This window comes from Myotis myotis, unplaced genomic scaffold (assembly GCF_014108235.1).
Source record: "Myotis myotis isolate mMyoMyo1 unplaced genomic scaffold, mMyoMyo1.p scaffold_m19_p_10, whole genome shotgun sequence".
In the NCBI taxonomy this organism is placed as follows: Eukaryota; Metazoa; Chordata; class Mammalia; order Chiroptera; family Vespertilionidae; genus Myotis; species Myotis myotis.
Genome location: NW_023416314.1, coordinates 41,147,130 through 41,173,785, shown reverse-complemented (window position 1 = coordinate 41,173,785; position 26,656 = coordinate 41,147,130). Strand labels below are relative to the sequence as shown.

At 38.0% G+C, this 26,656-nt stretch overlaps 1 protein-coding gene across 10 annotated transcripts in view; it reads left to right on the top strand.

Annotated features, from left to right (window-relative positions):
* The window catches only part of NUP98 (nucleoporin 98 and 96 precursor), a 102,031-nt gene that overhangs the window by 21,740 nt on the left and 53,635 nt on the right, over positions 1-26,656 (top strand). For 4 of the 10 annotated variants that reach the window (XM_036325146.1, XM_036325147.1, XM_036325151.1 and 1 more), the window contains 6 exons: positions 1,318-1,498; positions 4,223-4,386; positions 8,134-8,271; positions 10,392-10,530; positions 17,470-17,562; positions 23,211-23,351. In XM_036325146.1, coding sequence (XP_036181039.1) covers positions 1,318-1,498; positions 4,223-4,386; positions 8,134-8,271; positions 10,392-10,530; positions 17,470-17,562; positions 23,211-23,351 — 856 coding nt within the window. The remainder of the gene's footprint in view (positions 1-1,317; positions 1,499-4,222; positions 4,387-8,133; positions 8,272-10,391; positions 10,531-17,469; positions 17,563-23,210; positions 23,352-26,656) is intronic. The other 6 variants (XM_036325153.1, XM_036325144.1, XM_036325145.1 and 3 more) reach the window with 5 other exon arrangements.

The following is a 26,656-nucleotide window of genomic DNA, read 5'->3' as shown; positions in this document are numbered from 1 at the left end:
CGTTGGAGGAAACCAACGTTCCCCGTTCCCCGCCTGCGGCTGCAGGCCTCTGAGCGGGCAGTTTAAGAAACATTGTAACAAATACCGCCGGACTTCAGCCAGCAGATTCGCAACATTGTAAAAAACCTACCTTCAGCCTCGGAGGCCTAAGAGCTGGAGCCAAGCCTCAAGGAAAAGCTGGCCCAGAATAAAAAAGGAAAAGAAAAAAAGGAGCGGTTGGGAATTTCAGTCACTCCCAGCCTGAAAACAGCCCTCAGTCCCTCTCCCAGACTGGCCAGGCACCCCAGTGGGGACCCCCACCCTGATCCAGGACACCCTTCAGGGCAAACGAGCCACCCCACCCATGCACCAGGCCTCTACCCTATATAGTAAAAGGGTAATATGCCTCCCGGCACCGGGATCAGCGTGACAGAGGGCAGCGCCCAAACCCCCTGATCGCCCTGGGGCTCTGTGTGTGACAGGGGGCGGGGCCCCAACCCCCTGAGCAGCCCTGCTCTGTGCCTGACAGGGGGGAGCTCCCCAACTCCCTCCCCCCCCCCGCCCCCACGGGCCCTGCTCTGTGTGTGATGGGGTAGAGCCATACCCTCGCCATCGGCCCTGCCCTGAGTATGAGAGTGGCGGCGCCCCAACCCCCTGATGGGCCCTGCTCTGTGTGTGACGGGGGCAGCGCCCCAACCCCCTGATTGGCCCTGCTCTGTGCGTGACAGGGGTGGCGCCGCAACCTCCCCATCGACCCTGCCTTGAGTGTGACGGGACGGTGCCCCAACCCCCCAATTGGCCCTACCCTGAGCGTGACTGAGGGTGGCATCACAACCTCCCAATCTGCCCTGCTCTGTGCATGACGGGGCAGCGCCCCAACTCCCCAATCGGCCCTGCTCTGAGCCCGACCAGGGGCTGCACCTAGGGATTGGGCCTGCCCTCTGCCACCCGGGAGCAGGCCTAAGCCAGCAGGTCGTTATCTCCTGAGGGGTCCCAGACTGCGAGAGGGCACAGGCCGGGCTGAGGGACTCCCCCTCCCCCCGAGTGCACAAATTTTTGTGCACCGGGCCTCTAGTTGTTTATAAAAGAAAATTAAGATTAAGGTGGGTAGATTCTTTGGCCTGTAGTTTATGGAAAAAATGGTATATATTTTAATGTCCGTTATACACTATTGAGAATGTTTTCTATAATGATACTAAATTAATGTCACTTGTAGTTTTCTATTTTATAGTCATGGTTTTTTGTGTTACCATAGAACTTAAATAGTAAATTCAGGTGTTAGTCTCCTAAATACATTTTTGGCTGCATAGTAAAATTGGAAATATGTTTTCCCTCTAGGAACTTCGTTTAGAGGATTATCAGGCTAACCGGAAAGGCCCCCAGAACCAGGTTGGAGCAGGTACCACAACTGGCTTGTTTGGGACTTCTCCGGCCACGTCTAGTGCAACAGGACTCTTCAGCTCCTCCACCACTAATTCAGGCTTCGCATATGGTCAGAACAAAACAGCCTTTGGAACTAGTAAGCAATTGACATCATATTGGGCTATATTGAGGAGGGACAGACAACTAAAAGTAAACCATTACTAAAAATAACGTCAGAAGTGCTAAGGAGAAAAATAATTCAGGGATGCTGAAGGAATAAGGAGGGCCTGGTGTTTTGGGGGAGGTAGGGAGGCATACAGTTTTTTTTGTGTTCTTTAACTTTTTTTTCTAATTGGTTAAAGTATTACAAATAGTAGTACATATGTCTCCTTTTTTCCCCCATCGACCTTCCCCCAACCTCCCCTACCCCGCTCCCCCCCCACCCCCCACACATGTCCTCACCCCACCCCCCTGTGTCTTGTGTCCATTGGTTATGCTTATATGTATGCATACAGGTCCTTCGGTTGATCTCTTATCCCCAACACTTCCCAGAGGAGACATACAGTTTTAAATGAAGATGGTTAAAAAGTGCTTTACTAATGAAGTAACATTTTTTGTTGTTAATACTCACCCAAGTATATTTTTCCATTGATTTTATTTTTTCATATATTACTGATTTCAGAGAGAGGAAGGGAGAGGGAGAGGGAGGGAGGGAGGGAGAGAGAGTGACTCACTCAATGAGAGAATCATTGATCAGCTGCCTTCTGCATGCCTCATACAGGGGATCAAACCCACAACCCGGGCATGTGCCCTGACCAGGAATTGAACCATGACTTGCTGGTTCATAGGTCGAAGCTCAACTACTGAGCAAACCGACTGGTCCATTGATTTTTAGAGAGAGTGGAAGGGAGGGGGAGAGACAGAGAGAAACATATGCAAGAGAGACACATTGATTGGTGGCCTCCCACACACACCCTGACTGGGGGCAGGGATTGAGCCTGTAACTGAGGCCAACGTCCACTGAGCCAAATCAGCTAGGGCTAATGAGGTAACATTTGAGCAGCCACCTAGCTGAAGAAGGTGAGGCATAAAGCTATACAGATTTTTTGGGGAAGAACATTCCAGCTAGAGGAAACTATAACTCTAAAAATCTGTTTTTGGCAAAGGAGAGACAAGGGGAAGTACTGGGGAATATAGGGACAGTATTTTGAAGGGCTTTGTGGGCCAGTGTCAAGATTTGAATTTTTATTTGAGTTGGGAAGCCATTAAAGGGTTTAAAACAGCAGTTCTCAATCTGTGGGTCACGACCCCTTTGGGGGTCGAACGACCTTCTCACGGGTCGCCTAAGACCATTGGAAAACACATATATAATTACATATTGTTTTTGTGATTAATCACTATGCTTTAATTATGTTCAATTTGTAACAATGAAAATACATCCTGCATATCAGATATTTACATTACGATTCATAACAGTAGCAAAATTACAGTTACGAAGTAGCAACGAAAATAATTTTATGGTTGGGGGTCACCACAACATGAGGAACTGTATTAAAGGGTCGCAGCATTAGGAAGGTTGAGAACCACTGGTTTAGAAAGAGAAATCATATGATTGTGAGTGAAGGATCATTCTGGTAGCTGCTATATTAAGAGTGGATTGTTATGGGACATGGGTGGAAACAAGTCAGTTAGAAAAGCTAGTGTTCTATCTACATGAGAGATGATGTGGCTTGAATGAGAATGGTGCTGTGGAGATGGTAAGAATGTTAATTTGACTAGAACTAATGGGATTTGCTAGTAGATTGATTTGATGTAAGGTGTGAAAGAAGTCTAGGATGATTACTAAATTACTTTATAAATATATTACTTTTGCAAAGGTAATACACATATATGATATAAAGTTTATGCAATATTTTTTAAAAAGTATTTATAACCAAAAATCTTTTCTTTCCCTTCCTAAGCCACCAGTTTGCCTCTGGAGAAATAGCAAAAGTTAGACTTTTCGTAGATTTCTAGAGTGATCTATACAAACACACAAAAATACACTAATAAACACATTTTAAGTGGCATTTAACATTCTCTTCAGTTTTCGTATTCTGTGATTTCATTTAGCCACATATTCTTTGAGTATTGTCATGTCACACCCTATGCTAAATATCCTATATAATAAAAGCCTAATATGCAAATTGACCGGCAGAACGAGCGGTCGCTATGACGCACACTGACCACCAGGGGGCAGATGCTCAACACAGGAGCTTCCCCAGCCCACAGGCCCCAGGCCAGCCAAGGTGGGTGCCAGCGGGGGCACCCCCCATCCCCGATCACCCTGCCAGTCGCCTCCCTCTGCAGGAGGCAACCAGTGGTGGCAGCAGGGGGCAAGGTCGGTGAGGGGATGGCGCCAGGCCATCCAAGGCGGGTGCCAGCGGGGGCCCTGCTGGTTGCCCCACAGATTGGCTCTGATTGCCAGCCAGGGCTAGGGACCCTACCCATGCACAAATTTCATGCACCGGGCCTCTAGCGTTGATATAAAGAGAAAGCCTCTGTTCTGAAGAAAAACTTAGTCTAACAAGGTTAAAATGCACACATAGACTTTGAATGTAGCATGCTGTCTTCTAAAATAGAAGAACGTTATGGGCTCAAGAAGGAGGATCACTTAGTTCAGCCAGGGTTCTTGGACTTAGTATTATTGTAAGAATTAAAGTCTGAAGGAAATCTGGAGTTAGGTGAAATAGGTTGGAAAATGAAACAGTTACTTGGTTTGAGTAGGGCAATAGAGATGTAATCCATATAATAAGACTGTTGTAGTAACTGGATAATGTGAGGTTCGGAGTTTTTTGCCCTCCATTTATTTTTCCTTTTCTTTATTTCTATTTCCTGAAAGGTACGACTGGATTTGGAACAAATCCAGGTGGTCTCTTTGGCCAACAGAATCAGCAAACTACCAGCCTCTTCAACAAACCATTTGCCCAGGCCACAACCACCCCGAACACTGGCTTTTCCTTTGGTAATACCAGCACCCTAGGACAGCCGAGCACCAACACCATGGTAAGGAAACAGGCCCTTAAATATCAGGTGTACCGGTTAATAATGTGGATTTTGTAATCAAAGAAAACACGATAATTTCAAGAGAAACATCAAAAGTGCTTTATTCAAAGTAATGTCCATCGCTAGCTACACATTTCCCCCATCTTTCAGGTAATTTGTGGATACCGTCCCAATAGAACTTTTCTTGTTTTGAGACAAACCATTCAGAGACCCAGTTTTCCACTTCTTTGTTTTGAAGTGCTGCTCAGAAAGTGCGTGCCCCATCGATAGGAACAAGTGGTAATCTGAAGGAACAAGGTCTGGTGAATACGGCGGGTGGGTTAATACTTCCCAGACAAGATCTTTTAGTGTGTCTTTAACTGGTTTTGAAGTGTGTAATGGTACGTTATCATGAAGCAAAATTATTAGCTGTGTCTTCTGGCCCATTCTCATCATTTTACGATCAAAGTGTGGTTCAATATGATTATTTGTTGTTGGTAGCCATCATTATTAACAGTTTCACCTGGTTTTAGAAGCTCATAATACACCACACCTTCCTGATCCCACCAAACGCAGAATTGTCTTCTTACCGAAGCAATTTGGCCTTGCAGTCGATGTTGATGGTTGACCTAGATCAACCTATGATTTTGTGCGTTTGGGATTCTCAAAATAAATTCACTTTTCATCACCAGTCACAGTTCAATGCAAAAAAGACTTTCCTGCTGTTGAAGCAACATTTTACTGATGACTTTTCGGTTTTCCATTTATCTTTCATTCAGTTGATGTGGCACCCATTTTCCTTCCTTTAAAATCTTTCCTATTGCTTGTAAACGATCGGAAATTGTTTGCTGAGCAACGTTTACTCTTTCTGCAAGTTGTTTTTGGGTTTGACACGCATCTTCAGCCAATAATGCTTGTAATTGTTGGTCTTCAAACTTTTTCGGTTGACCTGGACATTCTTTGTCTTTCGCATCTAAATCGTCATCACTTTTAAAGCATTTAAACCAGCGTTCACAAGTGTCTTGAGATAGAGCATGTTCACCATAAGCTTCCCAAAGTATATGATAACTTTCAGCAGCACTTTTTTTCAAAATAATGAATTAAAACTTCCTATAAATGCTCTTTTTGGCACGAAACTCGACATTTTTAAGCATAAAAATATCTATGATGTTAATACCTTCAGCAAATTTGACATACAAAGTTTTGAAGCTTGTCAATACAAAATAGCATACATATCAAATAGCATATCAACATGTGTAACTCCACCTATTGAAAAATATCCACCTTAGTAACCAGTACACCTGGTAACTCCAGGTCTTATTTATAGAGCTAAGTAATTAGGATTTTATCATGTCAAAGCAAGTTCTACCTGTACTACATTTCTTAAGGATTGATGATATGTAGTAATGGGAAGAGAGCAAAATTTTTGAATAATTAATACCTAGATTCTATTTCAGGCTCTACTCTGTACTCATTGAGAGGCTGTAGAGCAAGTCACTTATCTTTTCTGAGCATATTTTCTTATCAGTAAGAGCTGCTGGGTGTACTACAGTTTGCCACCCTGAAGCTACACTTTAGGGCATTGACTCCAGCCATTCTGTAGATTGTAGGAGAAAATAGTTATAAATTACTGGCTATATTTCAGAATGTTCTTTTAGTTTGTTCCCTTAAGCAGAGTCAGGCAAAGAAGTTTAATTAATTAAAATAAATAAAGGGAGAGCCACATCTCAGAGCCATATTGGGTAAATGCTTCTGTGTAGAAAGTAAAAGAGGAATTCCATACATCATTACTAGTTTTATCTAGGGGCTCTTTTAGGGACGTATACAGTTAAAGGGAATTCAGAGTAAGCTTTTTTATTAGAATTCTTGGAATTTACCAAGAATTACCAAGGTCTATCTCTAATTTTTTTATATGTTCAGAGTTTTAGAGATACTCTGCCTGATGAAAAAACAAGTACAGCTATTCCCCCCAAAAAATCATCAAAATACTTGCAAACCGAATTCAGCAGCGTATTGAAAAGGATTATATACCATGACCAAGTGGGAGTTTTCCCAGAAAACTTGGTTCAGCGTATCCTACATACTAAAAGCCTAATATGCTAAGTGTCCGTCTACTGGTCGTCTGTTCAACCAATCAAGGCGTAATATGCTAATGATACGCTAAGGCCACTCAACCACTCACTATGACATGCACTGACCACCAGGGACCAGACGTTCCAACTGGTAGGTTAGCTTGCTGCTGGATCCGGTCCGGCCAATAAGGACTGAGTGAGATGGGCCGGACATGCCCTGGAGCCCTCCCATAGTCCCTCCCCAGCTGGCCAACCTCCCCCGTCTCTCTCTGGCCTCAGTTGTGCACCGGTGGGGTCCCTCAGCCTGGTTTGTGCCTTCTCGCAATCTGGGACCCCTCAGTGGATGTTGGACAGCCGGTTTCAGCCCGATCCCACAGGGGGAGTGCTGCTCAGTGAGAAGCTGGACTCACGGCTGGCTAGCACAGCGGTAGTGGCGGGAGCCTCTCCTGCCTCCGTGGCAGTGCTAAGGATGTTTGACTGATGGCTTAGGCCCACTCCCCTGTGGGATCGGGCTGAAACTGGCTCTCCAACATCCCCCGAGGTGTCCTGGATTGCGAGAGGGTGCAAGCCATACTGAGGGACCCTACCAGTGCACAGTCAGGCCTGGGAGGGACTGTGGGAGGGCTCCAGGGCATGTCAGGCCCATCTCGTTCAGTCCTGATCGGCTGGATCCCAGCAGCAAGCTAACCTACCGGTTGGAGCATCTGCCTCCTGGTGGTCAGTGCACATCATAGCGAGCAATTGAGCAGCCTTAGCATATCATTTGCATATTATGCTTTGATTGGTTGTTAGGTTGTTCTGCCATTTGGTCTATTTGTATATTACCCTTTTATTATATAGGATAGGACTAGAGGCCTGGTGCACGAATTTGTGCGCGGGTGGGATCTGACCAGCCCACTCCAATGGGGGCCAACAGGGGTCAGGTCGGCAGGGGGGCAGGGGAGGGACGTGGGAGGTTGGCCAGCTGGCCCTGCCCCTTATGAGCCGGTTGGGTTTTTTTAAATATATTTTTTTATGATTTCAGAGAGGAGGAGAGAGGGAGAGAGAGATAGAAACGTCAGTCATTGATCTGCTGCCTCCTGCATGCCCCCTACTGGGGATCGAGGCTGCAACCCAGGCATTTTGTTCTGACCCGGAATCAAACTGTGACCTCCTGGTTCATAGGTCAGTGCTCAACCACTGAGCAGCACCAGTCGGGCCCTGGGGTTTCTTTTTATAGTGATAAAAGTGTTCTAAATTTAGAGAGTGAGGATGGTTGCACAAAACCATTGAATAGTGTATAAATGAGTAAATTTTATATGTAAATTATGTCTCAATGAAACTGTTTAAAAATACTACTTTAAATTGTCACTTCAACAATAGTCCATTAGTGCAATAATTTTCTTTTGTGAACTAATGCATAAGTAAAATATCTTAAACATTGGGCGATACAAGCTTTGCTTATTTGAAATTTGGTTCTGCCACTCCATAGCTGTGACATATTGGTCAAATTTTTGACTGCTCTGAGGTTTGTTTTCTTTAGGAAAATTGCCCAGCTTTTAAGGGTTGTTGTGAAGAAAAGAAATGCTCTATGTAGAGTGTTAAGGATACTACTTATCACATAAACTTAAAAAAAGTCGACTATTAGTATTAATCTAAGAAAATCTCTTAAAATGACTACTGTAGGACATCTTTTAATCTAGGTTATCTCTTGCAGGGTTTATTTGGAGTAACCCAAGCCTCGCAGCCGGGAGGTCTTTTTGGGACAGCTACAAACACCAGCACTGGGACAGCATTTGGAACAGGAACAGGTCTCTTTGGGCAGACCAGTACTGGATTTGGTGCTGTTGGTTCGGTAGGTTTTTACATTTGATTATAATATGAAGATGTGTTTAAATCTGTTAAGGGAATTTCTAAAAAAGATTTGACTTGTTTTTCAAATATTTTATTGGGTATATTATATGATTTGATACTGAAAAGTTATTAGGTAACTTTAATAGGTCACTTTTCAAATAGTAAGTTCCTTTTTAAACTTCTTTACCTCATGCTTGTGTGCAGTTTACTTTTGATAGCAAACTATCCTCCAATTTGTTAATTAAAATTGTTGAGTCTAAATTGAGATGCTTTCATTCTTAAATCAGGTAATTTTTAACTTTTTGTTCTGACCTGTTTTAGGTGACAAGTTGATATGATATTTGAGAATTAAATATTTTTGGTATTGATCAAATTGTTAATTGTTGGTGTTTTTATAATTCTCATGTTGCTGAAGGCTTAACTGAATTATTTTCCTTGTTAAGTTATTTAAGTAAATTATAATTTTAGAATGTGCTTGACTTAAAAACAATAGTAAATTCTTGATTACCACTTAAATTGTATGAGAATTAGTATGAAGCAGTCAATTTGTATTATGTGCCCATTATAAAAAGCTTTAAACATATTGTTGTGGGTAATTTAAAAAAACCTCCAAAACACGTAGTTCTGATTTTATAGAGAGTGGAATCTGTTATTTCTTAACTTTGTTTGGTTAGCTAGTTGAGGTGAGAAATTGTGAAAATTATATAATGCCTCTGAAAGTTATTTTTAAATAACCTTATTGAGATATAATCTACGTACCATACAATTTACCCTTTTAAAGTTTACATTCAGTGGCTATTTATTATAGTCACAGAATGTGAAACTATCACCACAATCAATTTTAGAATATATTTATCACCCTAAAAGGGAACCTCATACTCATCACTTCTCATTGCCCCCAATTACCTCAGGCCTGCTTTCTGTCTATGAATTTACCTATTTTGATCATTTCATATAATGTGTGGTCTTTTGTGACAGATTTCTTTCGCTTAATGCTTTGAAGGTTCACTTATATGAGTGGTTCTCAACCTTCCTAATGCTGCGACCCTTTAATACAGTTCCTCATGTTGTGGTGACCCCCAACCATAAAATTATTTTCGTTGCTACTTCATAACTGTAATTTTGCTACTGTTATGAATCGTAATGTAAATATCTGATATGCAGGATGTATTTTCATTGTTACAAATTGAACATAATTAAAGCATAGTGATTAATCAAGTGAGAAATATTGATGTGAGAGAAACATATCGATTGGTTGCCTCCTACAGGAGCCAGACCAGGGTCCAGGTCAGGGAGGAGCCTGCAACTGAGATGCCCTTGACTGGAATCAAACCTGGACCCTTCAACAAAAACAATATGTAATTATATATGTGTTTTCTGATGGTCTTAGGCGACCCCTGTGAAAGGGTCATTCGACCCCCAAAGGGGTTGAGACCCACAGGTTGAGAACTGCTGATTTATATTATAGAATGCTTAAGTTTTTTATTGTAATTGCTTCTACTGGCTAATTAAATACATGGTACATTTCTGTTACCAGGTTAAAAAAAATAAATTTGATTCCTATATTATTTTTCTTTGCCTCTCTAAAATCTTCTATTTGCTGAGGGATTTCCATTAACTTCTGAGGCTGTATTCATAATGTTAATGTTGCTCAGACTAGTTTACTTTTCTGCTAGTCTTTTTTTTAAAATATATTTTTATTGATTTCAGAGAGGAAGGAAGAGGGAAAGAGAGATAGAAACATCGATGATGAGAGAGAATCACTGATCAGTTGCCTCCCGCATGTTCCCCACTGGGGATTGAGCCCACAACCCAGGCATGTGCTCTTGACCGGAATCAAACCCCGGACCTTTCAGTCCACAGACAGATGCTCTATCCACTGAGCCAAACCAGCTAGGGCTCTGATAGTCTTTATTCATCCTCCTGTTATCTTTTTTTAAAAAAATATTTTTATTGATTTCAGAGATGAAGGGAGAGGGAGAGAGATAGAAACATCAATGATGAAAGAGAATTATGGATTTGACATCTCTCCTTTCCTTCACACCAATCCCGCATACCCGAGTTAACCTCTATTTACTGTTTTTTATACTAAAATTTTTCCCTGTATTCTGTTCTTTTTAGACCCTGTTTGGCAATAACAAGCTTACTACATTTGGAACCAGCACAACCAGTGCTCCTTCATTTGGTACAACCAGTGGCGGGCTCTTTGGTAACAAACCAACCCTGACTTTAGGAACCAATACAAACACTTCCAATTTTGGTACATATAAAAAGCAGGTTTGGCTCTCTTAAAGTTACACTGACTATACCACACATCATTCTCCTGATTCATATGATTGGGAATATTTAAAAATTCTCAGGTAAGCTATAGCTCAATGTCAGTACAAGAGGGAAAGATTTAAAATCATGGACATGGGTTGAGATACAAGAGATATTCAATTGCCTTTCCTCATTCATATATGTTTGAACTCTCTACTTTGGATAAAATGGGCCATTCAGCACATGCAGCAGTACTTTGCAGAAAGTTGGTTCTCTAATGGAGATAGATTTTTTCCAAAGGACACATTTTCTTTGGATTAGTTTCTTAAATCAGTAGTTGAGAACCCATAAATGAAACATATTTGGTTGAGATAATACATTCTGTTAGGCCAGGTTTTAAACAGGGAAGTAGTGCATAGAAACAAGAATGTCATGATTCTTGTTTTAAATGTTGTTTTCTGTTATTTTTTGAGATTTGATTATTTGAGTCCTTTTTGATTTTGTGGATTTTTAGTTATAGTTGCAAAAGCTTTATTTTTTATTGCACGTTCATTGTAAAAAATTCTGAAAATTCAAATAAGATTTAACAATAATTGACAAAACAAGCCCTAAATTATTCTTGGGGAAAATTAAAACCCGTTTAAAAGAAACATCATACAATATTATGTTAAATGCCTCCCATAACTACCAAATCAAATTTTCAAACAAATTCAACATTATTGTGTTAAATCAGATAATGGAAAGTTCATTTTATCACCAAATGAAATAGTGGTTTAAATATTTGCTAAGGATTTCAGATACATCATTAGGTGCTGGATATCTGGTGGGATGTGAATGCAAAGACATGGTTATTTGCCATAGATCAGTAGTCACATAGTTTTTCAGTGAGTTTTTTAAAAAATTGATTTTAGAGAGGAATAGAGAAAGAGAAAATCAATGTGAGAAACATCGATCAGTTGCTTCCCTTACACACTCTGACCCACCACCTTTTTGTTTATGGGACGACACTCCAACCAACTCAGCCACACCAGCCAGGGCTCAGTGAGTTTTTAAATGATCTTGTAATGTACTGGAGAAAGGGACTATCTTAATTGACCATTAAAAGGTTATATTTTTTTACAGTAATATGAACTATGTGAAGTAGATATGTCCTTGTCAGGTTCCAATTCCAATATTTATGTATTTCGTAACTCCTTTTGCTTGATCGCTCCTAGTAATGATTGTCATTCCACCTATAATTCTTTTTGATTGTACTCTATGAAAGAAAGGTTTTGAGGCAGTGGACTTGGTTAACATGGACATCTATTTTGTGTACTTGTTTTTATCTACAGAATTAAGATGGAAAAGATACTTAAGCATTAAATCAGTGCTTTTCAACCTTTTTTTTTTTTAAATCACTATCTTTTCCAAGGAGCCATTTAAGACCATTTTAGCCCTTCCAAGAACCATTTTTGCTCCCTTTGAAAATGCATACATATTTTTTTTTAAGTATTGAATGGCTTTGTTTATTTTTAAATTATTTTTTTATTGATTTCAGAGAGGGCGGGAGAGATAGAAACATCAATGATGAGAGAGAACCACTGATTGGCTGCCTCCTACATGCCCCCTACTGCAGATTGTCGCTGCAACTCGAGCCTGTGCCCTTGATGGGAATTGAACCCAGGACCTTCAGTCCACAGGCCGACACTCTATCCATTTAGCCAAACCAGCCAGGGTCATATGTTACTTCTGTTTGACTTAGTGTTTGTGTAGGCTGTACTTGATAAAATAGGTTAGACTTCTGAAATGTATTGGATGTTATTCCATGATTGCAGATTTTGGGTTTATTTGGAGATTATTTGTTTTTGTATGAATATATTTATATTCATGTTCAGTGATTTGAAAATAAAAGGTCTCTTCATTATCTGATGTGTCTCACCAACTTACGTGCTGAAGTTGAATTGCCCTTTTTTAAAATTCCTAATGTTGACTGAGTGCCTGGCAATTAGTAGGTGCTCACTAAAAGTTAGTTAAATGAATTAAAGAATGAATAATTGGGGCCCTCAGAGGAAGGATGCCCTGTAACTTCTAAGTCAGATGGAGGTTGCAGGGCAGCAGTTTTGTTATACTCTTGGAGGAACTTACTTCAGTATTACTGAGAGATCCAGATCTAAATAAAGCTTTCTTTGATTTTCCTATTTTTGTGGGAAGTTGTCAACTTTGATTTTGTGGGCAGAGATAATCTTGTGATTTAGAAATAAGTCCTATAACAAATCTGGAAATGGAGCAAGAGATTTGGGGCCATCATTATGTCATTGTCATTTATACTATTCAGTATGGGATTGTGCTTCATAATGGTAGTGATTAATCCACATTATTCAAGGTTGGGATACCTGCTACAATTAATTGGTGTTGCCAGATCATTCAGTTATTCTTTAGAGTTATCAGCTTGTTTTCTTGGTAAATACTTACGGACAAGTTTAAGTGACTATATGATAATGTCTGAATTTCTGAATAAATGGAATAGATTTAAGGAGGATGAAGATCCTTTGGGTATTGATAAGATGGTACTTAGCAGTAAATCAGTGGTTCTTCTATGCTGCTTTTGTATACAAATAGCTCCTTTAACTATCTTAGACATCTTTTTTTAAGCTGATTTTTAAAAATTGATTTGAGAGAGCCTGGCCAGTGTGGTTCAGTGGTTGAGTGTCGACCCAGGAACCAGGAGGTCACAGGTTCGATTCCTGGTTGTGTGCTTGAACCGCAGTAGGGATGTGCAGGAGGCAATCGATAGATGATGTTTTCCTCTCATTGATGTTTATACTCTATCCTTTTCCCTTTCTCTCTCTCTCTCAAATATCAATAAAATAATTTTTAAAAAATTGATTTAAGAGAAGCATCAATTTGTTGTTCCACTTATTTATGCATTCATTGGTTGCTTCTTACATGTGCTCTGATCAGGGATCGAACCTACAATGTTGGCATATTGGGACAACCCTCTAACTAATTGCGCTACCTGGCCAGCGCTAAGCTGATTTCTTTAAGGTATAATTATATTAGTTTCAAATATACAACATAATGATTCAATATTTATATATATTGGGAAATGATCACCACAGTAAGTACAATTAATACCTGTCACCATACATAGTTACAAAATTTCTTTTTCTTGTGATGAGAACTTTTATGATTTACTCAGCAACTTTCAAATATGCAATACAGTATTAAATTTAGTCACCATGCTGTACATTATATCCATATGACTTATAACCAGAAATTTGCAGTTTTGAACCCCCCCTTTTACCTGTTTCACCTATTCCCCCACCTCTAGCAACCACTGATTTGTTCTATCATGAGTTCACTTTTTATTGTCTTTTTTTTGATTCTACATATAAGTGAGACCATGTTGCATTTGTATTTTTCTGTCTTTTTTCACTTAGCATAATGCTCCCAAATTTTATCTTGTTGATGACCAGATTTTATTGTATTTTTATCTCAATAATATTCTGCCCATATGTATATGTATGTGTGTGTATATGTATATGTATGTGTGTATGTACATATAAAAAATATGTATCCATATATATATATGGATACACACACACACACACACATTTTCTTTATACTTTTATCCATCTTTGGACACTTAGGTTGGTTCCATATCTTGACTATCTATCTATCTATCTATATATATAAAAGCCCAAGTAACCGTTCTACCGGTAGCTATGACGTGCACTGACCACCAGGGGTCAGACGCTCTGACCGATAGGTTAGCTTGCTGCTGGGGTCCGGCCGATCAGGACTGGGTCAGATGGGCCAGACACGCCCTGGAGCCCCCCGCAGTCCCTCTCCAGTCCTGATCGTGCACTGGTGGGATCCCTCAGCCTGACCTGTGCCCTCTCTCAATCCAGGACCCTTGGGGAATGTCCACAGGCCAGGCTGAGGAACCCCACTGGTGCACGAATTCGTGCACTGGGCCTCTAGTCATAAATAATGAACATGGGGATACATATATTTTTTGAGGCAGTTTTTTCATTTTCTTTGGATAAATATCTGCAAGTGTAATTGCTGGGCTGTATGACAGTTCTACTTTAAATGTTTTGAGGAATTTTGATACTGATTTCTATAGTGGTTACACCATACATTTCCACCAACAGCGCACAATGGTGCCCTTTCTTCCACTTCCTTGCCAATACTTGTTTCTTGCCTTTTTGATGTTGGCCATTCTAACAGGTGTGAGGTGATAATTTATGTGGTTTTGATTTGCATTTTACTGGTAATTAGTGATGTTGAGCACCTTTTTTGTGTACCTGTTGGCCAAATGTAAAATGTCTATTCAGATTCTCTGCCCATTTTCTAATCAGATTTTTTTTTTTTTTTTTTGCTATTGAATTGAATTATTTCTTCATGAATTTTGGATATTAACCATTTATTCAGATGTATGATCTGCACATATTTTCTCCCTTGCAGTAGGTTGCCTTTCATTTTACTGATGGTTTCCTTTGCTATATAGAAGCTTTTTAGTTTGATGTAGTCCCACTTGATTAGTTTTGCTTTTGTTGCCTTTGCTTTTGGTGTCAGATCCAAAAAATCATTGCGAAGATAGATATCAGGGAGATTACCACATATGCTTTCTTATAGGAATTAGTTGGTTTCAGGTCTTATGTTTTAAGTCTTTTTAATCCATTTTGTGTATGATGTAAGATAGTGGTCCATTTTGATTCTTTAGCATGTGGCTGTCCAGTTTTCCCAATATCATTCATTAAAGAGACTATCCTTTCCCATTCGTATATTCTTGATTCCTTTGTTGTAAATTAATTGATCATTAATTGTTCTTAATTTTAAAAATTGTTTTGAAATGACAGAGGTGATAAACTTTTGTCAGTAAGAATCTGAGGAAATGTGTGGTATAAACAGTGTAAGTTGGGACTTATTTCCCTCCTGTGGGTTTGAGGTAGTTCACAAATATTTTGTTTTCTGCTGTTTATGGGGATGGTTGATACTTTCTGGTTAAATTTTAACTCAAAAAGAATATCTCCAAGTACATTTTTTTTCTTAAATATAGTTTTATTGATTTCAGAAAGGAAGGGAGAGGGTGATAAAAATATCAGTGATGATTTATTATCCAAATATTTTGACATTTTGCAAGGTTGGCTGCCTCCTGCATGCCCCCTACTGGGGATTGAGCCCTCAACCTGGGCATGTGCTCTGACCTGGAATCGAACTGTGACCTCCTGGTTCGTAGGTATACATAAAACCACTGAGCCATGCCAGCCAAGCCATTCTTTTTTTCTAAAAGAATTGATTGTGCTTGAGTAGGCAGTACTCCATTTTTGTAGCAAAGCTATTAATTAGCACAATTGAAAAGATTTAATAAATGTATGAATTAAATGTATTAAGATGAAATCAAATTACTGCTTGGATTTTTACATGACTTTAGAAATATGTTCTCAAATTGTTTAAATTCTTCAACTTTTTTCTTAATCTTTTTTATTGAGATAATAATCCAACTATTGACCTGACAATGTATAATCTTAGTAGGTGATACTGTCATATATTCCAAGATACTCTGTTTATTCTATAAATCTTTTGTATTTGTTCCTCTCCATGATATCTTTAAAAAAGACTTTCAAGTATTTTACCAACAAGGTTTGCTGGCCAATGATTGATTATTGTTTTCCTCTTATGAAAGAGATTAATGATATGTTTGTTAGGTTTTTTTGTTGGTACGTAGCTCCAAAAAGAGTGCAGAAACAGTGTGGACACATCTGAACAAAAGAGAAATAATAGCAGTAATGTGATGTATGTGTGTTTGTGGGGAGATCTGTGGAATTTACAGGGGCATCAGGAGTTTTCTAAATGATGGGTCATAGTGAAGGAGGATGGTTTGTTCAACTCTCCATTATCTCTTTGAAACAATTTAATTCAAGAAAAGTTTATGAATGGTTCTTTTTAATATCAGCTAGCTGAATACTTGAGTGCTCCTATGAGCTGATTGAATATGACACCATTAAAGCTTCTCATGTGTGATCAGCCACTTATTATTATCCATGTAATGTCCATTTGTTCAAAACAAAAGTTGCTTTAGAGATTTTTATTTTATTTTTTTAAACCTATTTTTGTTGATTTCAGAGAGGAAGGGAGAGGGATAGAGAGATAGAAACATCAATGATGAGAATCATTGATTGGCTGCCTCCTGCACGCCCCCCCTACGCAACCCAGGCATGTGTCCTTGGCCGGAATCGAACCTGGGACCCTTTAGTCCGCAGGCCAACACTCTATCCAATGAGCCAAACTGGCTAGGGCGCTTAAGAGATTTTTGTAGGTAATTTTCCCCTTAGCAAGAAACTTTAGATTCAGTGAAGTGTCTTTATTTGTTGACTATCTTATTTTTTAGTGAAAGTTTGAGGGAATGAATTTTTTTTTAATGTATATTTTTATTGATTTTTTTACAGAGAGGAAGGGAGTGGTATAGAGAGCTAGAAACATCAATGAGAGAGAAACATCGATCAGCTGCCTCCTGCACACATCCCATGGGGGATGTGCCCACAACCAAGGTACATGCCCCTGACTGGAATCGAACCCGGGACCCTTCAGTCCGCAGGCCAACGCTCTATCTACTGAGCCAAACCAGTCAGGGCAAGGGAATGAATTTTTCTTCTAATAATTTATCATGAGACATAGGTTGGAGACTTTGAGCCGTACAACGGTAATGTTTCCCAAGCTCAAGCACAATCACTTTGCTTTTAAAAATTGGATATTATCCTATATTGAATTGGTATTTCAAGGTTGAAATGTATTAATAGGAAGACTTGTAGTATTAATAAATTAGCCTACCATTAGGATATCTAACTGAAAGGATGTAAAACTTAGGGTCAGACTGCTTTGCATTAAAGCCCCTTGTGCAGGAAAGTGAGAGTTGTATTTAAAGTACAGTCCACTCATTCTTTTGTCTTTCTAGGTTTTGGCACAAATACCACTGGGAACAGTATTTTTGGAAGTAAAACAGGACCCGGGACTCTGGGAACTGGGCTTGGTACAGGATTTGGAACAGGTAAGGAATTGTACAATGAGATTTAGGAAGTAATAATTTTGGCTTTCTGATTGCTGGAATTTAAGACTTGTATTTGATATATGCCTGGAAATTAGAGGTCTAAATTTTCATTTTCACAAATGGCTTTATAAAACATGAATCCAGTTATGCTTTGCCAGGTTTTAAAACATTGCCACATTTTTCTTAATGCTCCCTTTCTATAAAATGTTTGTCCTCTGACAGTCTTGGTCTCTCTGGGGTTTTCAGTGTGTAATGCAAGACTTGTTAATATGGTGACATTTTTAACTTTGGGTTCCCCTGTGTTATCTTTGTGACCAGGATTTGAGACCTTGAGCTATATATCGAGTAAGCTTTATTACCCAAATATTCTGACTTTTTGCAGAGTCTGTGCATACTTTTCAATTTTTTTCACCTTGATACAGAACTGCGATGTCGCACCTCCTGCTGTTGATAATTTTTTTTTTCAGTGTCTTTGAAGACATTGACCCTTCTACCTGCCTAGCTGCTTTAAACAATGGAGAAGTGGTGGTAATCATAAAATGAATAAGTGTTCTAGCATGTACAGTTCAACAAGGTTGTTTAAGCATATAGTTATGCCTTCTTTCCCAGTTTATCTGACCATGGGTATGGTCATTTACTTCTATACCATTTATTTCCATTGGTCTTTGCTTCCACTGACCAGTTATTTGCTGTCTTTGCTTCTATGCGCTGATTGTTTGTCATCCTTTTTAATAGAATATTTTATACTCTACAAACTATTGTTTTTTTTAAATAAAAGATATAAGTGCTTGTAAAATATTTTTCAACAATATAGTAGTATCATGAAAAGTCCACATATTTCAGTTGTGAAGTATAGCTATTGAAAGTTTGTCATGTATCTTGTCAGACCCCTTTAAATACATTTTTCAAACATATGTTTAAATATATATACACATATATAGGCTTTTGTTGTTGTATTTTTTAATGGAAACTATATTCTACATGAGTGCTTTTTAAGCCAAATGATGAAATACAATTAGTTGAATATGGTATTAATGTGGCTGCAACTAGCATTTAAAAAAAAAAACTTTATTGATTTCAGAGAGGAAGGGAGATGGGAGAGAGAGATAGAAACATCGATGATGAGAGAGAATCATCAATCAGCTGCCTCCTGAATACCCTCTACTGGGAATCGAGCCTGCAAACCAGGCACTTGCCTGGCTGGGAATCAGTCCATGACCTCCTCATTCATAGGTTGATGAGCAACACCAGCTGGGTACAACTAGTATTTTTTTAAATGAACTGGAATTTTAATAAAATTACTACATAAAGCAAGGTTCAGTATTGTTTTATTTAACTTGTTTTGGTTATGTAGCGTATGAGTGTTCAGGGTCTCAGTGTATTCACATTATATGCTGCAGTCAGAATGTTTCAAACTGAAAGCAAGTGCCTTATATAGTATTCTGTGTTTCTTGTTTTCATTTTCCATGACATTTTTGGCATGTGTTTTTTCTTTTGTTTCATATATATATAGCTCTAACTTATTTAAAATATATATATATTTTTTATTGATTTCAGAAAGGAAAGGAGAGGGAGAGAGAGAAAGAAACATCAGTGATGAGAGAGAATCATTTATCAGCTGCCTCCTACACGCCCCCTGCTGGACTGCAACCCGGGCATTGGAACCCTTCAGTCCACAGGCTGCCTGATGCTCTATCTATTGAGCCAGACCAGCTAGGGCTAACTCATTCTTTAAATATAACTTAAGCATTTTAGTGTGTGTGCTCACGCATATATAGTATATACACATACATATACACGCTGTAATTTATTTAACTTTTCCTTTTTCGATGGACATTTGAGTTATTTGATATTATTAGCAGTGCATTAATAAAGATCTTTGTGATATAATTTTGTGTGTTCGTATTATATAGGATTGATTCTTAGAATTGAAATTCTGTCAGAAAAAACACAGATTTTTTACATTTTGGTCAGTATTGCTAACAATTTGCCTTCTGAAAAGAATGCCAGTTTGCTTTTTTGTTCACATTATATAAAAGTGCTTATTTCTTATACCTATTCCATATTGTTGGGCTTTTTCATCTTAACATGCATGATAGTGAAAATTGGTATATTGTAATTTGCACTTCACTGATTAGCAGTGAAGGATATCCTTATGTATGTTTACTGGCCATTTTAATCTTCGAATTCCCTATTCCATAATATGTGATCATTGTTTCTTAATTTCTGAGAGTGCTTTATATTTTGTGGATATTCTGTTTGGTTGTATGACAGTTTCATTTGAGCTTTTAAACTTACCTAAATTCTACCACATGTAGAACTAAAAAATTTTTTGTACAATGTGACTCCTAAACTTAAGAAGAATATATTGTCTGACATAAATATTTTTCTTTTAATCCCGGAGGAAAAATTAGCTTTGGTGTGGTCAGATTAAGAGTTTTTCCCCCAGGGTAATTTTGACACTAGACAGGATAGTAACCATAAGTCTAAGGCCTAGGTAAGATGCTGCTCTAATGTCTTATAGATACTTCCACCAAGTCTTTATTTTACCTTGTTCATGTTATCTTATACAAGTCTTATTTTTACGTGGTCAGAATTGTCATTCTCTCCTCTTTGGCTTTTTGGTCTTGCAGGTTATGATTAGCAATGCCTTCCCTCTTAGACCAAGATTATAAACTGTTCTATCACCTCTTTTGTGATGCTATTGTCTTCTATTCCACCATAACATAATATCTCAGCCTTTTTATTAGTTTGAATATATTTTGTTTTTCTTAAAGAGTTCTGCCTCACAGACAATGAACTGCATTTTTATACTGTTATATATTCCTCATTCATGCCTTGTTCCCATAAACTAAAAGGTAAATAGAATTAATAAAGAATTTTAAACCCCAACCTTAGCAGCAGATCATACAGGGAAATGAGAATTATAAGACCAAGCACATGCTATTGGAATCCTTTGATGATTGATTACATCTGCTAAAGCAGATTTTTAGCTTTGAGAGGAATGTGTCTGGAGACTACTATATATAAACTTCCACATTCATGAACTCTGCATTTCATGGTATCATAAGTAGAATAACACTATAGCTTTGGGCTGAGTTTTTGGGGGGCATTAGGTAAATTGGTATTCCTGTGCAGCTTCTTGTTTTCAGTGATGGAGATTCAAACTCATACCTCAAAAGAAGTAAATTTCCCTGTAACATAGGCCTTTGCCTACTTCATGCATAGTTGACTAGGAAAAAAAAAAAAAAAATATATATATATATATATATATATATATATATATATATATATACATATATATATAAAGATTTGATGTGCCCTTAGATTTAAGTGATCAATCAATAGAAAATATATTATTTGGTATGTGATTAAAGTCCCCTTCCCTCCATGTGCTTCTATGAAGGAACTCTCATTAAATCATGGGCATATCAGTTTCTTCATTGACATTAACTATCAACGTTATCAATGGCATGCCATTTTCTTGGTAATTCCTTAGTAGTAATGTTAAGAAGTTTTAGTACTTAAAGTTTCCTATGAAATAATAAGTTTAAGTGTACAGCTAATAAAGTCAATAGTTATACTAAGATATACACAGAAAAATCTACCCCATGCTAATTCTAAAATTTATTAGAAGATCTCAAAAGGAATATAATTATTTTCACTTTTTTGTGGAGTTTTTGAGATCTCTATTACCATGATGCCCCCATATATCTTCCTTATGACTTCTCTACCTAATCATAAATACAGAACATTTTATAAATTGACATTCTCATGCTCAAGAATGTCCCTGGTAAGTCCTTTCATTAAGCTTAAAAGAGCTACTTGTGCATACTATAGGACAGAGCTAGATAAAATACATCATTCCCTTGATAAATTTAAACAGTATGTAGGCCATTTTGTGACAGTCCCTTTCTAGGTCACCTGAACCTCTCAATATCTTTTTATACTTTTGTGGGTTATTGAAATATAGTGGTTTTTAGAATGTTTGTTGGTTCTTTATTCATGGCTGCTGCAAAGGTAAGGGAAATACATACCCATTCAGAACAGACATTTTTATCCATTTTATGTGTTTGTGGATTTCATCTAAGTTTTTATTTGGGAGTAAAGATGTGTTTGCTATCTAGAAGAATAAAGAACCCTGAAATTTGGCCAATAACTATGTCCTTTGAGAGAGTAACATAATTTTAGTTTTTCTTGGAATTTTCACCAAATTCTAATGGTTTAGGATTTAGTCCCTGTTCCAGAATAGGATTTTTAAGGTGAAATAATCCCATTGCTACATTGTTTTCTTATTATTATTAATGAGATTGGACAGTTATGGAATATTTTGTCCATTTAGTAGTCACCCTCACTATTTTATAGTGTGAATTTTCTGAGTATAAACTTTCTATTCTTTTTTTGGTTATGATTTCAAAGCATTTCCCATTTGATATTTTTAACTTCCAATTGTTATATCTTTGAAATGATTTTAGTGATTTTCCATATCTCTGTCAAGATGTGTTGATGGCCCAGCCAGCGTGGCTCAGTGGTTCAGCATTGACCTATGAACCAGAAGGTCACAGTTCAATTCCCAGTCAGGGCACATGCTCGGGTTGTAGGCTCAATCCCAAGTGTAGGGCTTGCAGGAGGCAACCAATTAACTTACTCCTAATGTCTTGGCAGGGTCTGATTAAATGATTTAGTGGGCTGTACGTTCCCCACCCAGCTTAGAAGGAACTTTAGATCTTCCAAATTGCCAATAACTTCTTGAGGAGGAGGAGGAGATGGAAATCTTTTAAATAATATATGCGAGTAACTTATTCTAAATAAGTGAATTCTCCCTAATTCATACTTTAAAAACCATTTCTGACAAGATCCATAAGTTAAGAATTATTTGGCTTTAAAATATTACACGTTTCTGCAGTTGGTTTCCCTCTGGTGAAAATAAGTTTTTTGTTGTTGTTGTTAATCCTTACCCAAGGATATTTTTCCATTGATTTTTTTTAAGAGTGGAAGGGAAGGGGAAAGACAGAGGCACATCAGTTGGTTGCCTTCCACATGTGCCCAGGGATCAAGACTGCAACCACATGCCCTTGACCAAAATCCAACCCATGAACCTTCAGTCCATGGGCCAACGCTCTATTCTGAGCAAAGCCGGCTAGGACGAAAATAAGTTCTTATTCCATCTGATCTGATTCATACTGAAACTTGATTCTCTTCAGTAATCTTATCACATGGCATTTAAATTAAATCTTTATTCATTTAGTTTTTTTATAAAAGCCTAAAGTTAATAGCTCCTACTTCCATGCTTATACAGATTAAATGAGATGATACTAGTTATTATTTGAAGAGTGTTAATATCTACCATCTACTTGCTTAATATGTATTTACTTTAAATCTTAGGATAAATATCTAAGTTATGTGTTATCTTCTTATAGTTGAGGAAACAATACAGAGAGGTTAAATATTTTGCTTATGACATTTATAATGTACTCAGCACAGTGCATGGCATATAGTTAGCCTTTACTATATTGGGTCTTTTGTTGAAATGAATGGTCAACAAATTATAAATTTTCCAAATGTATTATATTTTTAAGTAACTGGCCTCTGGTACAACATTCAAAGGATCTTCTGTGGCGCATTTTTCTTTCCTCTTGTCTCCATAGCTCTTGGTGCTGGACAGGCATCTTTGTTTGGGAACAACCAACCTAAGATCGGAGGGCCTCTTGGTACAGGAGCCTTTGGGGCCCCTGGATTTAATACCTCGACAGCCACTTTGGGCTTTGGAGCCCCCCAGGCTCCAGTAGGTAAGTTTCAGTCACTTTAGAAGGCTTTTCTTAGTTTATTTCTTGCTAATACTTAACTTGCTGACCTGATTTCCCACTTTACCTCTGTTCATCCTGAGCAAAGCAGTACAGGCGTACATGTCATTGAATAATTATGTAGCGCAGAAGTACTTGTAGTAGATCATGGTCTTTCTTCCTTCCCCGTTCTCAGACCTACTTACCCAAAGAAACCACTTTTGTTATAGCTTTAAATTATCTGGTATATAATTAAGTTCATATTTCTGAATGATGTGCTTATACTGCTGTTTTGCTTTAAGTGTAAGTAAATATAAATTGTTAATGATAGATGAAAATTTAGCTCATTTATCACCTGTGTTCTTTATGTATTTCTCCCAATATAATGTTTACTAAATTCCCTGTTTAGTTTTATATATTGAAGTGTTTATCATACTTTATTTGAGTACCCCTTCACAGTTTTTGCGGTACCTGCCTGCCACCTTTATTAATGTTCCTAATTTAAAATTAAGTTTTTAACTTAAATATCTTTTTAAAGGCAATTATGTTTTACCAGAAAGGAAAAATTGATACCACCTATCATAAATAGAGATAGATAGGTAGATAGATAGATAGACGTTTAAATTAATCTCCAGTACTATCATAACCCATGTACCACATTTTGAGAAGCCCTTGCAGATTATATTTTTTTAACTTCTGTAAAAATGGAGGATAGTATTTCTTGACTCCCCTTGGTCAAATAAGAATATTATTGCCCGTACTTTCGTAACTTTTTTCTCTTTTTCCCCCCCATCTTTATATTTTTATATTAATGAAATTGATAATATGTTCTGTTTTAAATTATTACTGTCTTCCCTTCTTTGGGTAAGGCATAAAAGTTGCAAATGAACACATTTATTATAACTATGAAAACATTGCTACCCAGCCAAGGACTCCTTTCCCGTCTAGCTTTTCCTGAGATTTCTGATCCTTTCCCCCCCTTTGCATTACCAGCCCTTATTGCCTTCCCAAACTAGTCCAAATTCTTAAGGATGGCCTCAGAATTGTTTTTATCCCAGAATACTTTATTCTTTGATCCCTGTGTCCTCTACAGCAGTATGAACTCTGATTACTTCCTAGGCCTTCAGTATTGCTCCGGCATATTCCCTTCTACTTAGTGGGCACTGCAGTGTCCTGGGTATAGGGTTTTCCTCTTTATTTCCTGAGCTTTCTGGAATATATTTTCAAGTAAAATATATATGAAAGGTAAACTGACTACTTGCAGGTTTAAAAATACCTTTATTTGTTTCTCACACTTTAATGTTATGGACTTTTGGTGTGAAAAGTAATTTGCTCTCAGAACTTTTGGTGTATTCTTTCTTGCATTAATCATTACTGATGAGGAGTCTAATGCCTTTCTGATTTTTGAGACTTGTTCCTCCACTCCCACAAGCATTTAGGATTGCCCTTTGTCCTGATATTTCAGGGATCTGCTTTGATCTTTTCTATCATAATTCTTGGTTTTGTTGTGTGTGGGGTTTTTTTCTAGGAGATTTTTCATTGTCTTCTAAATCATCAGCTTTTCATACTTTTATTTTTTATGTATTTCATTACTTTTTTCATTCTCACCCAAGGATATGTTTTTATTGTGTGTGTGTTTTGGTTTTGAGAGAGAGAAAGAAAGAAAGAAACAGACAAACATATGTCGACCAGTTGACCAGTTGCCCTGTACAAACCCCCCTGCAACCTAGGTATGTATCCTCACCAGGAATCTGAACCCGCAACCTTTTGGTGTACGGGGTGATGCTCCAACCAACTGAGCCACCTGTCCAGGGCTGTTTTCCTTTTTTAAATGTACTTTTAAAATATATTTTATTGATTTCAGAGAAGAAGGGAGAGGGAGAGAGAGATAGAAACATCAGTGACAAGAGAGAATCATTGATCGCCTGCCTCCTGCACACCACCTACTGGGGATCGAGCCTGTGACGACCTTCTGGTTCATAGGTTGATACTCAAACACTTAGCCATGCCGGCTGGTCTGTGTTTTTATTTATTTATTTATTTATTTTTTTAAATATATTTTATTGATTTTTTACAGAGAGAAAGGGAGAGGGATAGAGAGTTAGAATCATCAATGAGAGAGAAACATCAATCAGCTGCCTCCTGCACGCCCCCCACTGGGGATGTGCCCGCAACCCAGGTACATGCCCTTGACCAGAATCGAACCTGGGACCCTTCAGTCCGCAGGCCGACGCTCTATCCACTGAGCCAAACCGGCTACAGCTGTGTTTTTATTTTTAACATGTGAAAATTCTTTCTTGTTCCTTGAAAGTTTTTTTTTTTTTTTAAATCATCTGGTTCTTAGATACAGTTTTTTCTTGGAACTCTGAATTTGTTAATAGGCATTAAAATTTTTTTTAATGCTAAAGCCTGATTCTAATGTTTGCACAGGTTCTCCTGTTCCTTAATTCCTCAGGATCATTTTTGTTTTGTTTTGGTCTTACTCTTTAATGCATTGTGACTTTTTCCACTTATATTTAAGAATAAAATAATAGCCATAGCCGGTTTGGCTCAGTGGATAGAGCATCGGCCTGTAAACTGAAAGGTTCCAGGTTCGATTCCAGTCAAGGGCACATGCCCGGGTTGTGGGCTTGATCCCCAGTGGGGGAGTTGCAGGAGGCAGCTGATCAATGATTCTCGTTCATCATGGATGTTTCTAACTCTCTCCCCCTCTTCCTCTCTGAAATCAGTAAAAATATATTTTTAAAAAAAGAATAAAATAATGAAAGGCTCACTGGCTACTTGTGTGTATGGGTAGAGCTTGTTTACCAGTAGGTTTCACTTTAAGGTAACAAGTCCAGGAACCAGTTATTATCCAAGGGTCCTCTAAATGTCAACTCTGGGATGAGGTAAGCACTCAGACTGGTTGCTCTTGTTCTTTCCATGTGTTAACTTGGTTTCATCAGAGGCACACACTCTGATATTTTGGCCTATCTGTTGAGCATTCAGGCATAAGGTGGAGGTTGGTGGTGTTCTTTCGTATATATTATATTTTTTTATCTCATCATTTACTACTTTCTTAATTTTTCATAATTATGGGTCATATAGATATATTTCAATTTTTTTATCCATAGGTTTTATTTAGGTCATTGGAAGGAAAGGGGTGAATTAGAATTCTGATTGATATCTGTGTGAACATTCAAATCAGCTTTATCCTTAAAAATTATATTTTTATTTTCTTTTCCTTATTTTCATTATTTTCAATAGAAGGTGGTAGCATAAATATCATAACCTGCCATTTTTACTTGGATAGCTTTCTGAATGGTTTTTAA